Source organism: Pogona vitticeps, chromosome 1 (assembly GCF_051106095.1).
Source record: "Pogona vitticeps strain Pit_001003342236 chromosome 1, PviZW2.1, whole genome shotgun sequence".
Classification (NCBI taxonomy): domain Eukaryota; kingdom Metazoa; phylum Chordata; class Lepidosauria; order Squamata; family Agamidae; genus Pogona; species Pogona vitticeps.
In genome coordinates, this window is record NC_135783.1 from 75911177 (window position 1) to 75927358 (window position 16182).

The 16182-nt window shown below is 39.0% G+C and overlaps 1 protein-coding gene and 1 pseudogene across 7 annotated transcripts in view; both read right to left on the reverse strand.

Moving 5' to 3' along the window:
- Positions 1-16182, reverse strand: part of STXBP5 (syntaxin binding protein 5) — a 185813-nt gene that overhangs the window by 76165 nt on the left and 93466 nt on the right. For all 7 annotated transcript variants that reach the window (XM_020809900.3, XM_020809829.3, XM_020810218.3 and 4 more), the window contains exon 8: positions 3510-3633. In XM_020809900.3, the coding sequence (XP_020665559.3) occupies positions 3510-3633 (124 nt within the window). The remainder of the gene's footprint in view (positions 1-3509; positions 3634-16182) is intronic.
- LOC140703522 (U1 spliceosomal RNA) lies at positions 10158-10308 on the reverse strand (annotated as a pseudogene).

Sequence of the window (16182 nt, forward strand, 5' to 3'; positions counted from 1 at the left end):
GTAATTGTAATGTATTGTATTGTATATAGGTTTTTGTGTAGTAGTAGGTTTATTTTGTATTAATAAAAAAATAAAAAATAAATAAATAAAGAAGCTCCATTATGCTGTACACAAAATACTTTCTTTGGCTGACTGGAATTTCCCCCTTTTTGCTGGTTAACATCTCTAGTCTTTTGAGTTTGACACTGGGCCCAAAAGTGCCCTTTCTCTCCACACACGTAACATACTTTACTGGCTCTAGGTTTGAAATACGGGGCCTTGCCAACCTTCCCTTCAGAGCTATTTGGTTTCAGGTGACTCAGCTCTGGGGATGAGGGCTTGCCTTTAAAATGGCTTCCAGCAGCTTTGGTACTCCTGAGATAATCTTTACTGGGTGGGTCCCTCTTCTCCTGTCATCTCACACTTTCCCACCAATTTTTACCTCAGATAATCTGGGGTTTCTTATTTCACTTATGGAATCAGCCTTCTCACTTGCTTCCAGTATATTTTTAGGATTTTTGTCTCTTACTAAATAGCGTAACTCCCCAGCTACAATAGAATAAAATTGCTCTAATCACATTTTCCATTTGTTCCAAAGAAGTGACATTCTCCTGCTCCATCCACTTCTCCAAACATTAAACTAATTTAGCCCCAAATTGGAATAAGATTCATTAGGCTTTTTAGTCAGGGCGCAAAATTTTTGCCTCAGTTGTTCTGCACTGATGCCATATCTTGAATAAACCATTTTTCTATAAGCCTCAAAGTCCCTGAGCTGCTCTAAGGGCATCTGTGAATACAGATCTGCTAAATCTCCACTTATTTGGGATCTTAGCAATATCATTCTTTCTTCCTTTTCACATTAAAATCCCAGCATGCACGTTCAAAGGAGATGAGAAAAGATTCTGGGCAATCACCTTTTCTATATTGGGGAAATTTATTTAGATCAACCTTTGAGAGGTTTCCCTCAGCATTGCTGTTGCTATTGTTATTTTGAGATGTCAATTCCAATTGTTTCATTTGTAATTGAAACTCCATTCCTCTTTGTCTTAATTCCATTTGTCTAGACTCAGCTCTTTCCTATTCTCTGATTTCTAATTCCTTGAGTTGGAGTTCCTGAGCTTTTTCTTCTGCCCTATCTTTTTCTTTCTCCAATTCTAATTGATTTCTCATAGCTAGCTCCTTCAATTTAAATTCTTGTTCCAGCTTCCATTTTTCAAACTCTTGGGAGCTTGGATCCCTTTCTCTCCCTGAGGCCCCCATGAGTCTCTTCCTGTTCCACAGATAGAGGAAGTCCATTTTTCTCCACTTCATGAGGTAAACATTGTGCCTCTTGAGGATCAATTAACGACATCACTAGCTTTTTACTTCTTTTAGGTGGCATATGTATGTATATTTATTTATTTAAATAAGAGCTGGTTTAAATTGCAGAGAAATAGTAGTCAGGCCTCTTTTTAAAATACTTCTTTCTGAGATACTATGTAGCTCTCCCTTGGCAGCTAAGGATGGCTACACTTTTTCTTTCTGGCACCACGTCCCGCTGTTCCTTGGTCTGAGACACTCCTTGCCTCCAAACACAAAACAACTTCTGATCTTTTTCAAGCCTCTGCTTGTTTCTATCACCTCAGACCTGTTTTGACCCTGGCTTCCATTTTTTCTCCCCAAGTGCTCTCTTAACTCTCGGAGCCTCGGGTTCTAAGCCAGCCCACTGGGTCTGTTCAAATCCTGAGGTAACTTCAACCAGAATAATTCTCTCAGAGTCATTCCCTATCTTTAGTCCACCCAAGATCTGAATTCAGAAGCCCTGCCACTAAGCTTTTCCACAAAAGCTTTAGCGAGTCACCCACTTCTCCCCTACAGACCTTTGACTAATAGGTACCCTTGACTCAGAAAAATTCCCTTTAAATTTTGGCTTTACTGGAATCTATTCGTATCCCGCCGCTGGACACCATTTGTGATGTTTACCACGTAACTCCTGTTTGTTTCTCCAAACAAAGGGCTCATGCTATGTCTTCCCACCAGCAGATAACAATCGGGATGGTCCCCTCTTTCTCTCACTGCCACCAGTGGCTTCCCTTTATCCACAATATCTCAAGAACTTTATTCAGACACTTATCAGGTTGCTGCCAACAGAACTGATTTATTGAAAGATATTAACTTTAATTATAATCACAGATGTTATTTATTCAATGCATAAAATCAAATCATTCAAATATCATATATCTTGCCACCTTCACCACCTGCTCTATCTATTTATCTTGACCAGCTTATCTCTATTATTGTTTCTTCTCACTATCTCTCTCTGCTTCTTTCTCTCTGCTTTTCTCTGATCTCTTTTGCTCATCTCTGCACACCTCCTTATATCTGCTGACTCCGCCCCTCCACTCCTCTCATAGGCTCATGCAAATGAGAACCTGACTGTGAGTGACAGGAGTGACGTGGGGCAACCGTAACAGGGACCTTGTTGGAGGATGAGGTGCACTTCTTGAAAGGGGGAAGGGAGGGCATAAATGGCAGGGAAAGGAATGGAGCGGTTGGGGAAAATGGTAGAAAGTCTCTTACAATTTCCTTGATTGTAGAAGGTAGTAGAATCAATAAAAGGAATGTATTTTCTTTCAGATATTGGTAAGACAAATGGTAGGTCGACGAGAGGCGAGACCTCAGAGGCGACAAAAAGGAGCTGAGGCAATTAACAGGATGGGCAGACCACGTGGGCTAGGAGGGTGGTCCTTGACAAATGTATCATAAAGCTCTAGAATATTCCGGAGACTTCTGCGCAAGCGCAGATTAAACCCATTAGTGTGCATTCGCAGAGACTCCAAAGAAGAAGCAGAAATCGCTTTCGCCCTCCACTTTGAAAAACGTGGAGGGGGAAAGCAGCTTCTCGCAAAGGAAGTGTAGGGGGAAAGCAGGGAAGAAAGTGCTTTGATCCCTCCCCCTTCCATGTATAAAACGACCCTTAATTTTTCCGCTAATTATTTTAGGAAAAAGTGTCATTTTATACACAGAAAAATACAGCATATGCAGCATTTCTCCCATCAAGGGGCCCAAAGCAGCTCTGTCAGTAACATAATCTAATAACTGATTAACTAAATAAATAACTAAGCATGGGGAATCATCTCCATAATCATAGTCTTGAGCCACAGGAGGAACAAATCAACTAGTTTTCTACAGTAATACTTCTTGGAATAATAAAGGTGGAATTCCACATTGAGCCACAATAGCAATGAGATGTCAAAGGCAAGGCTTGATCAGAGAAAAGAAAGCATATGTTAGAAGCAGGAACAGAGTTACACAAGTATGATCGATTTTCATACCTTCTGTTTTTACAAAAGGATAGATGGGCTAAAGAAGCAGCTGCTTCTTTACAAGTCAGTATTATCAGGTAAAGAGATTAAATGGCTTAGCTTGCTAACCACAACACAGTTCAGTCTGAATTATACCCAGGTACATTTTGCATAGGATTGATGCCTAAAGTAAAAAAGAAGGGCACAGAGCATATTAAATAGAATATAAATCTATTTTGAGCTTACCATGTGGAGTGATTGTCTGCAATGGCTTGGTAGGATTCCTTACATTCCATATAGTCAAGGTGCCATCTGAATGGCTACAAATAAACTGTTTTCCTTCGTGATGCCAAGCTACAGAATGGATTGCCTGAGCAAAAGGGGAGTGGGTAGAATGAGGACATACTTGAAGAATTAAAACTGAAAACTAACAATTGTACTTTAAAAAAATGCAAAATGTCATAGCTATTGAAATAGCAAGAAACTAAAATCAACTACACTACATATAATAAATATTGACAAAATACTCTATTGTTGTCTACATAATTTAATTTAGCACTGCAATAATATAGCAATGCTCTAAATCAGTGGCAGCAAACCCTTTAGGGCCTGAGTGCCCAAACTGGGTATGTGTGTGTGTGGAACACCAGTGGCCGGCGTACTACAATGGCAGTGGAACTGAAAGTGGCGGTGGAAGGGGGAATCCCGGGCACAGAGATGCCTCGATACCCTACTCTGGATCTGCCGCCAGTGCCAGCTGCTTCAGATCCTGGCCTGTCGCCTGTCGAAGTGCCAGAACCGCAGCTGCAGCCGCCTCCACAGGTTTGGCTGCGGAGGGGAGTAGCAATCCAGTGACTTATGGCTCACATGCCTGCAGAAAGGGCTCTGCATGCCAGCGGTGGCACGTATGCCATAGGTTAACCATTGCTGCTCTAAATACTGTTGCTGTAAATAAACTATTTTCTTCTGTAAGTAACTGTAAATAACTGCTGCACAATGTTAAATATCACTTCAAGTCATTATTTATACTATTGTTGTAACTCTAGTACAAATGTAGAGTATTTAATGTAAATGAAAAATATATACATATTTATTTTCTATTGAATATTAATCTGTTGAAACAGTCCATTCTTGTGTACCTTTTCCTCCCTGCAATTAATCCTGAAATCTCAGTTTTACACAGAGAAATCTGTTGTGGTAGTAGTGAAGGAGTAACACATAGTTATCACAATGACCTGGTTTTGGATGCTATAACAATTCTTCAGCAATGTTTTCTGCCAGTTTTTTTAATAGTACATTATTTCTTAAGATTCTGTTACCATGACCATTATATGCAGATTACTCATCAAAAAGGAGCTGGTTTTCAAGAGTTTTCCAGCCCATTCATTTCCACAAAAATATCAATTAGAACCATATTATATAATTATGTGTCCAATTCTAGATGGTCAAACTCATTTTTTTTCAGGAGGAGAAACTTATGTGAAAGAATGTTACTGATTTTACAAGGGAATAATAAATGGCAACTAAGCCAGAATAAGAATTGGTTAAAACAAAACATCATATACAGTTCAGTTAGATTACAACAATTCTGCCACTTATTCTTTTTAAAATAATCCAGTTTCTAAAGTTACTACAATAATAGCATTCAAATACTTGTATAAAATACGTATCTTGCTATCCACAGAGACTGCATAGAATATGGTGAAGGAAGACTTATAATAGATATGTAAGTTATATTTTCAATGAATTTTAACAAAAACTACGCTTCTCTTTGAGGAATCTGTGACAAGCCATAAGGAATTCCAAAGTTTGTCAGAACATATTTTGACAACCTAGTATAATACAACATAAATGTTCTCATACAAATATTACATTTCAAAAGCTGGAGCCATAAAATCTCAAAAGTCAGAGATATTTTATATACACAGCACATTACAAAAGATATTAAGTTGCAGACTGAAAGTAAACAATCAAACCAGATGCATTATTCCATCCAAGTGTACTGCACTGTCCAATTATTCATTTCCTAATCCCTGCAAATATAACTTTTAAAACACAGCGCCTTTTAGGGTTAATCATGAGTCTCCTAAAGCTAATCAACTATGCTTTCCCTACTTTACTTCCATTTTTGAAAGCATTAGACTAAATCCAGTTGTTAGACCCAAACAGACCCAAATAATCAATGGAACCTTGCTAAGTCAAAACCTATTGATTCAATGGGACTACTCTAGCTGGCACTAACTGGATTTAAGTCACAATACTTTCTTGTAATATCAGGAAGATTTAATACCAAAATTTGAACACTATACTCCTGGAATCAGAAAAACTACATAAAAAACATACCTGTGTACCCACACATATCCACTACAACACAAGCCAAGGACATTAAAATACACCAGAATATCATTCCCATAATAGAAAAACGAAAGAAGAATTTTCTTTGGAAAAACTGAAACCAGATTCTCCCTTCACTTGAACGGGGTCTACGGAAGTCTGCTGAATTCCTCTCACAATGCTATCAATAAATCGAATGGTCAAATAAGAATTGCAGACTACAGACAGATGTGTGTCTATGAAGTAGGCACTATTTGTGTTTTACCTTTTGATCTTGCAGGTAGAGGGCAATTATTTCATGCCTAGGTCAGTAAGTTCACAGTAAATTTTGAAGTTAGAGTAAGAAAAATACATTTTCCTATGGACCCATTTTCCATTGTTTTGGTAAAGAGGAAACCAACTCCAAACAAGATCCCATCAGATCACTTTTTGTCTTACTACAGAGGCAATTGCCAGCTGTATCACAAAACTGTTACGTGATACAGCTGAAGGGAGCCTTTAGACATGTGCCCTTGTAAGAGAATGCTAACACCTTGCTTAACAGTTGGCTTGTAACTATTTACCTGTTCTGCACATCTGTAGAACTTTGTGTTCTAAAATTTGTATCCATTTGGGCAATTTTTATTTACACTAATGATGTCACAAATAATAATCTTTCTCTACATGACCTGAGACCCCACTGTCTGAGTGACTGTATTCTCCCATATAAGCTTCCTTTGAGAACTTCTCATGGTCCTACCACTTTCAGAGACAAGTTTATTTGGGACTCAAGAGGGAGCCTTCTCTCTGGCTGTTCCTGGACTCTGTAACAATTTACATAAAAAGACATTTGCCCCTTCCAGCTGTCCTTTTGTTGGCTTATTTATTTACAGACATTTAGTAGTTAAGGGCTTGAAATAATAAGACTTAAGACAAGTGCTGGCCTTCTCTTTTTTGGGGGAAATTAATATTGGTATTTCATTTAAATTATTTTTAAAGGTTTCAATAGTAATTGTATTTTAATAACACAATCAATTTAATTCAATTTTAATGGCTGTATTTTTTTTGCAATTTAATTTTCTGTTGTCTTTAACTGTATTGTCAGGGCTTGAAAAATCCACTCGTCCACTCATCTGTGATGAGTGAAAAAACGCTGCTTGACGGGCCACAGCTCCCTCCCTCTCTCCCTCCTTACCCTCATTCTGTCTCTATCCCTCTGATCCTGCAGTCCTGCCCTCCTTCCCATTGCAAAAGGAAAATCAGCCCTCTTCTAGCAAGAAAGTTCGAGCGGCACATAGATATATAGATTTGCAAGAGAATGTAGAGTAGTTCCATGCTGGAAAATATGGAGATTCCCTGCTCCCGATTTCAACCCTACGACCTGGCTCCTTAAGAGGCCGGGCGCTTTTCCTTTCAGTTTTATTTTTGCTGGAGACATTCAAAAGAAAGGCATTCAAAATACAAGCTTCATGACCCCACAGGCACGCAGGTAATAAAGCAACACAAGTCTGAGGGTATATTTATTTTGGGTTTGTACACCTTGTTATGTAGAAAGGGACTAGTTTAAATTTAAATTTAAGTTTAAACATAAACCGGTCATGCTGACTGGTGAAATTTTTGACTGACTGGTGAGACATTCTAACATTTTTCAAGCCCTGTGTATTATATTATAACTTTCTGTCATCTTTTACAGTATTATAAACTGTTTTGGGAGGAAAATGGCATAGCAATAAAATAATAGCAAGCCGATCCTGCCAACAGGAAAACATGTCCATTACACACCGAATGCACACTGCATTGCCTCCCTGGGGGCCCTGCAATATAAAGGCTTCACACACATGCATGCATGCACACATAGTCTTCATGACACCTCCCCCCTCTGAAAATATCTAAAAACCAATTTCCCAATGTTTTTTCTTAATGTATTAGAAAAAGAAATGCTACAAACAGGGTGCGGACACGATACATTAAATGTGTCTGGGTGTGCATATGTGCATTCCCCAAGTGAAGAGATGACGGTTGAGTATTTAGCTCTGGGAATAAAGAAGTTTCCAATACCTTAGCCTTTCTCAAAGGAATTAGCAGACTTCAAGGACAAATGTGAAATGGGGAAAAATGCACTCTACCCAATCCATGTTGTTTTCTGTGTGGGCAGTTAATTAAATTCTTAACTTCACTGAAAATAAGCTGCAACTGTCATGTAAATGAGTGGCTTAAGGAAGCCTTGTTAAGTCTGAAGTAGGTGGCATACTGCAACAGTACAGAGTTGGCAGACCCTCCCCACTGCATAGTTGCAGACAAAACCCACAGTCTATTTATTCAGACTATTGTGTACAATATAATTATTAGCACTTCCTGAATTGTCTGTTACATTCTGGTGCAAACCAAAAAATGTGGAACAGTAGGCTACAAAGGTAAAGGATTACATCCTCGTCTAAATTAAATCAGCAAAAAGTGAAAAATAGAGAAAGAAGGGTATCTCAACCTTGTATGTCCAGAGCATCATTTTCTTCAGAAGAACTATAACTAATTACTATACTGAATATTGCAACAACATCCTTATATACAAATATGCATAGTATCAAATATAGACAAACTCAATTCTTAGATGTCATGGTTGTACGCAAAACTGATCTCCGATTGGGACACAAGGTCTACAGAAAACCCACCCACACAGACCGGTACCTACACAAAAACTCCAACCACCACCCACAGCAAAAAAAGAGGCACAATCAAAACATTGGTAGACCGTGCAAATCAGAACTGTGAAGCTCAGTTTCTCAGCACTGAACTGAACCATCTGAATTGGGCCCTACAGGCAAATGACTACTCCAAAAATGAAATCACAAGAGCCATCAAACCAAGAAAACAACACCAAACTGAAGAAGAAAAACAGCCACCCACAAATAAAGTATTTCTGCCATACATCAAAGGGGTCACGGACCGCATGGGGAAACTTGAAAAAACACAGCCTACAAACAGTATTCAAGCCCACCACAAAAATACAAATGTTACAGTCAGCAAAGGACAAAAGGGACCCCCTCACTACTGCAGGAGTATACCGGATACCTTGCAGTTGTGGTCAGGTATGTATTGGAACCACAAAACAATGCATCCACACCAGAATCAAAGAACATGAGACACACTGCAGACTAAAACAACCAGAAAAATCCGCAGTAGCTGAACATGCCCTAAAACAAGCTGGACATGAAATTCTATTTCAAAATACTGAAATACTGGACAACACCAGCAATCATTACGTCACACTGCACAGGGAAGCCATTGAAATCCACAAGCACCAGCCGAACATTAACAAAAAAGAGGAAAGTTTAAAACAAAACTTGGCTCCAACCTCTGAAAAATACAGCTACAAGGACTGGGGATCACTACACAGAAAAGGCCAGCTAATGACACCCATCAATCACAGTGACAGATAATCTCTCCTCCTTATCACAACAATACACCCACAACAAGACACACTAATCACCCATCTCCTGAAAAAGGACAAAAGCTGATCTCACAGCCATAAATACTCTACTCCCAAACAAACTACACAAGAACACAGCTTTCCTCTAAAGATGCCAGCCACAGAGACTGGCGAAATGTTAGGAAGAACAACCTTCAGAACACAGCCAGAGTCTGAAAAACCCACAACAACCACAAAACATAAAAACATTATTAAAAGGTGTTGTTTACTTTACTGAAGAAGAGTAGAGTTGGCCTTGATACACTGTTACAGTGGCGGTAGAATCCTTCCCTAGCATGCTTTCACCCAAGTTTGAGTGGGACAGGAAAGAGGGAGAAAAAGGTGCCACAAGAAATCCTGGCAAAAGTGAAAGACAAGGTAACCTCTCCCAACTGCCATTTTAGTACAATGTTTCGCTAGTAAATTATCTAGCTAAGATGCAAGAATACTATGATGCAAGATATCTAGAGGACTACTGTATTTGGATATGGTTTATACATTTTGTTCAGTATTTACATTTAGAGTTGGCATATTATTCTACATAATTTACACTGGTATAATATTTTAATACTACACCTAGAGGTTTCATTGCTTTGCACTAACATAAAATCTGAATCAGGGGAAAATAAGTTAAATTAACAGATTCCACACTTCACAATTCTCCAAACATTATCTTGCTCAAAGCTTTGATGTATTAATATTTGTCTTATTTGTTCACATTCTTTCAGTGAAGTCTGGTGTTTTAAAACGGAAGGAGAAAAAGCTGTAAATCATGTTACTGTTTCCTAATCCATAAACTACAAACTACCGTATTTTTCGCTCCATAAGACGCACTTTTTTTCTCCAAAAAGGTGGGAGGGAAAGTACATGCGTCTTATGGAGTGAATGCAGTAACCCAGGGCTCAGCCACCACCACCCAAAAGCCTCCCACTGCCATGCTGGGAGGCCTCTGAACTGGCAGCAGAGACTGCTTTCTGTTTGGACCTCACCATTCTGCACTGCTAGCTTTCCAGGATGCTTCCTGAAGCCCACCTGGAAAACCAGCAAGGCAAACAGGCCTATGGTAGCAAGCAGTGAAAATAGCCAAGGACCAAAGGGTGGTTCTAGAAAGACCAAGGGAAACCACAAACACAGTCTCCCACTTAGGCAGTTGACTTCCACATTTGGGGAAATCACAGGGGTCAGCTCATCCAAAGTGCAATAGATGAGCCTTACCCTGGGAAAACCACTTTTACAACAATGGTATCTCCCCTGCCAGGTCTGAGTTTGAATGGCCCCTAAGCCTCCTGGCCCTTTGTGTGCACTATCCCCCAAAGGCATGGTGACCGCCGGCTGTACCTCCTGATCAAAACAGTGCTGCACAGCCCCAGTCCTGAAAGAGGCCAGGAGAGCTACTGAGTTTTCTGGGGTGCCCCACAGGACCCCCATCAGGGGCTAGATGTTCCTCCCACAATCCTCCAGTGCACAGATATTAGCATATCTGCCTGCTTGCATCACCCAGTAGGCTTCTCTATTGGAGAAGCAACGCAGGAAGGAGGAGTCTCTTTCCCTTCACCTTCTGCATAGAAGTTAGACCATATGACTAGCCAGACATTTTGAGAAGCAGAGAGAGAGAGAGAGGGAGAGAGGACAGAAACAAAAGCTTCTAAAATTGGCAGTAAGTTAAAACAGGCCTGAGAATGGTGAGGGGAAGATAAAGTTACTACTGAGAGCCTGCTAGAATAGCTCTCTGTAGTTCAGAGCTTTGCAGGAAGCTGCATCACTTCATCATAAATTAGGCCTAAATAGAAGTAATTTTGCAGATATTTAAAACATTAAGGGACCGGGGGGGGGGGAGGCTAATGTGTATTGTTAGCCAAATTTCCTTCTGAAGCACAGAATGATTAAAAAGGCACTGAGCACATGCAGAATAAAGTTCAAAAGGGAAACCAAAAAGGGACCTAACACTCCTTTCCTTAATATATTACCACTAGGGCTACAGGTTTTATTTGGTGTATTAGCTTGCCACATTAGCTGAGTCCAGTTTTTATGGACTCATCAGGAGCAAGGCAATTTGAATTGCAGAGGGCAGATCTGAATCACAGATCTGAATATGTTCAAGTAAAGCTTTGAAATCTTGAAAATTGGTTTAAGAACCCAACATTTCATAAATATCATTTCACATGTACACACACACAACTGGAAATAGAAATTTTAGTAGTATTTTTGTGTTAACAAAAGCTGCATGGTGTCACTCCCCCTGTTTTTATTGGTTTTTCTTAATCATTGTTGTTCTACAATATTGCTGGTAGATTTTATCTTTTCATTGTGATTCCCAGCTACTGTATTTTATCCTATTGTAGTCTCTAAAATTGGACAACCATCTGTCAGATCTGCTCTGATTTAGATTCCTGCACTGAACCAGGGGTTGGAATTGATGGCCTTATAGGCCCCTTCCAACTCCATTATTCTATGATTTTGTGCTGCTTTGAGATTATATTTGTAAAAGGAAGCAGGCAGTAGATGTGATGAATAAGGGGCACATTTTTCTTGCAGAGTATGGGAACTCATTCTACCAGTGCAAAGCAGAAAAGGCTAGCATATAGCATTCCTTTTAAACTAGAGGTAGTAAAATATGCTAAGGAGTATGGAAACAGTGAACAGTGCAGAGACATTTTGGGCCTCCTCATCTGAAAAAAATGATTAGAGAGTGGAGGAAACAGGAGGATCAGCTGCAAAAAGCTGATAAAAGTAAGCACACTTTCTGTGGACATGCTGCATGCTGCAAAGTAAAGAACTGAATGATGGAGAGAGAAAAAACTTTATTGCTGTAAGGAAGGAAGGGAGGGAGTGGAAGTGAGGCATGCTTTGCTGTTTGCTTACACCTGTGCTGGTGGTGATTTCTTCATCATAGCTCTTATTGACTACCCAGCAACAATCTGTTTATTCATCTCTTTCAGTGCAATAACAATTCATTATAAGTGTTAAAACTTGAGATGGTACTGTAATTCCCACTCATTGTGTGTCATCCTGCTGTAGAAGTCTGCTTCATGATTCTCCACTTCTGGTACAAGTATGACTTGTGAAATGACATGCTTGAGAATACACCAGTCCCAAAACTGTACTGTTAGTTGCAAGAAAGACATGGATTTTGTTCCTCCTTGGTGGCTGATATAAAGCATTGTAGTGTTGTTGTCTGTGGCTATTGGAATAACTTTGCCAACTATAAATTGTTCAAAAGCTCTCACTGTGTTGTACACTGCAAGAAGTTTGAGGTAATTGATGTGACAACATCTATCTATTGCTACTGCCTTATGAATTTGCCAGAATATTTTTTCCAGTTTTCCTCTCCTAAAAATGAGGTGCGTCTTATTTGGAGGTGCGTCTTATGGAGCGAAAAATACGGTAATCTAGTTATAAAATTTTGAAAATGTTTCAGTATTTTCATACCTCAAGTTCTCTATCTCGGAAGAATTCCAGACGTATCATTCTTTTTAGTGTATTTTAAATATAAGTACTACATTAGAGTAAATAATGCTGGAAGCCAGTTTCAGAAAAGGGGAGTTCTAACTTCTATTGCAAGGACAGATAAATTAATTTAAAATCTTCTTAATGACACGTGTGCAACACATTCCTGTATAAACTACAATGTGGCTATTAGATGTAGTATGTTTTATTTACTAAGGAAGCTACAAGCTCCTGTCATTATTGCACTCACTAACCTTTGGGTGTGGGCAAATTCCAGTCTTGGGGCACAGCAGAGGGCCACATTAGTGACATCACACATCAAAAAAAGGTTTCTGCATCCTGAATGGACTGAAGAGTCGTCATAAGATGTCCTAAAAAAGGAAAATATTTTCTGTCTTTTACAGAATGCTCCCTTAACATGGCCAGTCCTTTGGAGTAATCATGACTATCAGGGTAGCATCTAGTATGAAATACCAGAAACTGGTAATTTGTCTTTAAAATGTCAAATTGATCAAATCATAGTTTGGAACATTTACTATTTCATTTTAGTAGTCACCATGGTTTCAATATAGTTACAGCAGGGACTGTTCTTTCAATACTTTTTATTCTGAATTTGACAAACCAGAATTTATCTCAACTTTCATCTATATGTGCTTTTAATATATGACTTAATATGGCCTGAGTACTCTTAACAAAAATCTGATGCATGAATTCATGTAAATAAGGAAACAAATTAACATTTAAATCATTATTAAATCAATAACTATTATCATTCTGAGTATATATCACCACATGCAATGTAGCTAGTATGCCGTTTTTAATCCTGAAGATAACAGGACATATTTTCCTTGTTGAAAGCTTGATAGTTTTATTAAAGTTTTTACTTGGAATCTAAACCTGTGAAGTTTTTTGAGCCTATTCAGTCTGTTTGACTGGGACTGGTCATCTTTTTCATCAATAATGATTGCTTGGATCTTCCTTTCCCAAAACCTTACCTACATCCTCTTCACTATCTCGAATGGATATACTGTACATTTGATCTCAACTATTGGTAGTTACAGGCAACCTTCTAAGTGCATCAATGCAGTAGTTAAAGTTAGAATCCAGATCTACTCCAATATGATGCTGACACTGTCATATTGGAGCTTATGCCTGGCACTCCCCCATTCCTGTTGGGACCAACAAATCTCCTTTGTAAGGTTTTACAACTCTATTGGGGGGTGGGGTTTAAGTACATAGAGGGATTACCCATCGTTCATAGAAGCTGCTTAGTGCCAGTATGGTATACTGGTCTTGAAGAATTACAGTTTAGCAGATTTCTGCACGCACATTTAATATTTGCTCTGCACTGGATAAACCAAGCTGGGGTCCTCAAAATCTTGTTTAAGGTATCACGTGATCTTTGTATATTTTCTGGCAACCGGCTAAAAAAATGATAATACGTAACATAGGTATACAGGAATCCAGTCCATAGCTTTTTTAATGTGAAAAAGGATCAGTTACTGTCTTCGAGTTTCCTTTAAACTCCTTAAAACAAAGTGTCTTTGCAAACCAGTCCAGTCCTCTTACTGAAAACAAACCTCCAACTACACAAGGAGATCGAATTAAAAAAAATTAGTTCAATATACTTAAAGAATCAAGAAGAGAGAAATTTAGACATAAAGGTAACAAGTTAGCAAAAATAGCAAGGAGTCTTCTGACACCCTAATGACTATCAAGTTTTGTTTGGCATGTGCTTACATAGATTGTGTGGCTAGCTAGGTAACTAAAGGAGTTTGGTACCTGGCTGCAAAGCCAGAAATCAGAATTTCAATTACTCACTGTGTCTTGTAGGAGAAGAGCCAGCCTATGTAGCCCTGAACAAGTTCCAGAAGCTCAAAGCACCATCAGAAGAAGGGAGAATGATAAACTATTTCTGAATCCTCTACATTGGCTAATTGGTAAACTGTGGTCTTTTCTTTTTATTTGTTTGTTTGTTTGATTTATATCCCGCCCATCTGGTCTATACGACCACTCTAGGTGGCTGATTGTAGCCTCATTGCACTATTCTGACAACAACCTGGAAGTTCCAACTGACACCAATTTTGGCTGCTAGAACTTTGGTTGATTTGCTTACATGGAACTGTATTACATCTCTTGTGAAAGAAGTACAGTGGCTGCATTCATGATATGTATGTTCTCCTTTGAAGTCTTGAACAGCTCCTACAAAATTAATTTGCCCAGATCCATTAAACTGAAGTATAATTTTCATCTATGAAAAGGGTTTCTCACTATGGCACTGCTCCAAGTCTGAAACACACTCCTGCAGGAAGTATGCCTGGTGTTAACATTACAGTGGTGCCCCGCAAGACTATTTTAATTCGTTCCGTGAAAATTGTCGTCCTGTGAAAAAATCGTCTTGCGAGGTTCCCTATGCATCGGTCTCAAAAAAAAAAAAGTCTTGCAAAGCATCGGTCTCAAAAAAACCCTCTTGCAAAGGATCGGTCTAAAAAAAAGTCTTGCGAAGCACGGTCATAGAAAAAACGTCTTGCAAGGCACCATGGTGATCACAAAAACCAATCATCTTGCAGGTTTTTTGTCCCGCGAGGCAATTGTCTAGTGAGGCACCACTGTACATCCTTTTAACATCATATGTTAAAATATGAAGTTGTTGATGAATAAAGAAAGACAATCTACTGAAAGAATGTGCAAATAATGTGATATTATTGTACTAAAATTCTAACTTGAATTGTCATACTATGGATGTTAAGAAAATAACATTTAAAAAACCAGTCACATTGTTTTCACTGACAAGTTAAAAATTCTTTGTACAGGCATCTTAATTTAAATCCAGTTTTAGTTTGCAGAAATAGATTTTATTTTATATATTGATGCTAAATACTTCATAATCATTTTATATTCTTATTACTTATTTTGTATTTTTAAAATTTTTCTCCTGAACTCCTCTTTTGGATGAAGGTACAGACTAAATTTTTAAGGAGCAAATAAAAACACCCAACCTCACCCCCCAAAAAATCTTTGGGTTACACAGAAAGTATTTGAGAAACCAGAAGTCTTGTTACACCTTTAAGATTAACTACCAGTAGTTCTTATTTTATCTCTCCTAACCTGCTTGAAGAGGCCAGACGGCCCCTTTAAGCAGGCTAGGAGAAATCAGGCAGAGAAAAATGCTAAAGCCAAGCAGGAAAAGGATAAGGGAGGACAGCTGATGGAACAGAATCAGCCTGATGATGAGTACCTAATTGAGGCAGATTGGAAGCAGATAAAACACAAGGAAAACAGGGTTTTGGGGTTTTCAGCTGAAAATTACCAGGGCTGAAGGGGAGGAAGGAGGTGGTGTGTTTCTCCCAAGCCAGAAGGGCAGCTGTTAACTGATCATGGACTTTCAACCCATCCGTCATCTTGGACAGGCAAAAAGGAGAGAGAAGAAACAGGCTGTTTAGCCAGAGCGCTTGCTGAGGACTGTACAAACCTTACTTGTCACATATCAAATCCCATCCTGCTGCATGTGGACTTTGGGGGAACTCAGTGAGAGTAACTGATGACCCTATGTTACAGGATGGTGCCCAGGAGCTAGCGATTACCACTCAACCCTCTGCTTCTACAGGAAAAGAAGCCCTAAACGAGTGTGTTGTAACTTCAAATAAAGCTTTTCTATGCCCAGTAACTTAGCCCATGCATTCTTTGCCAGAG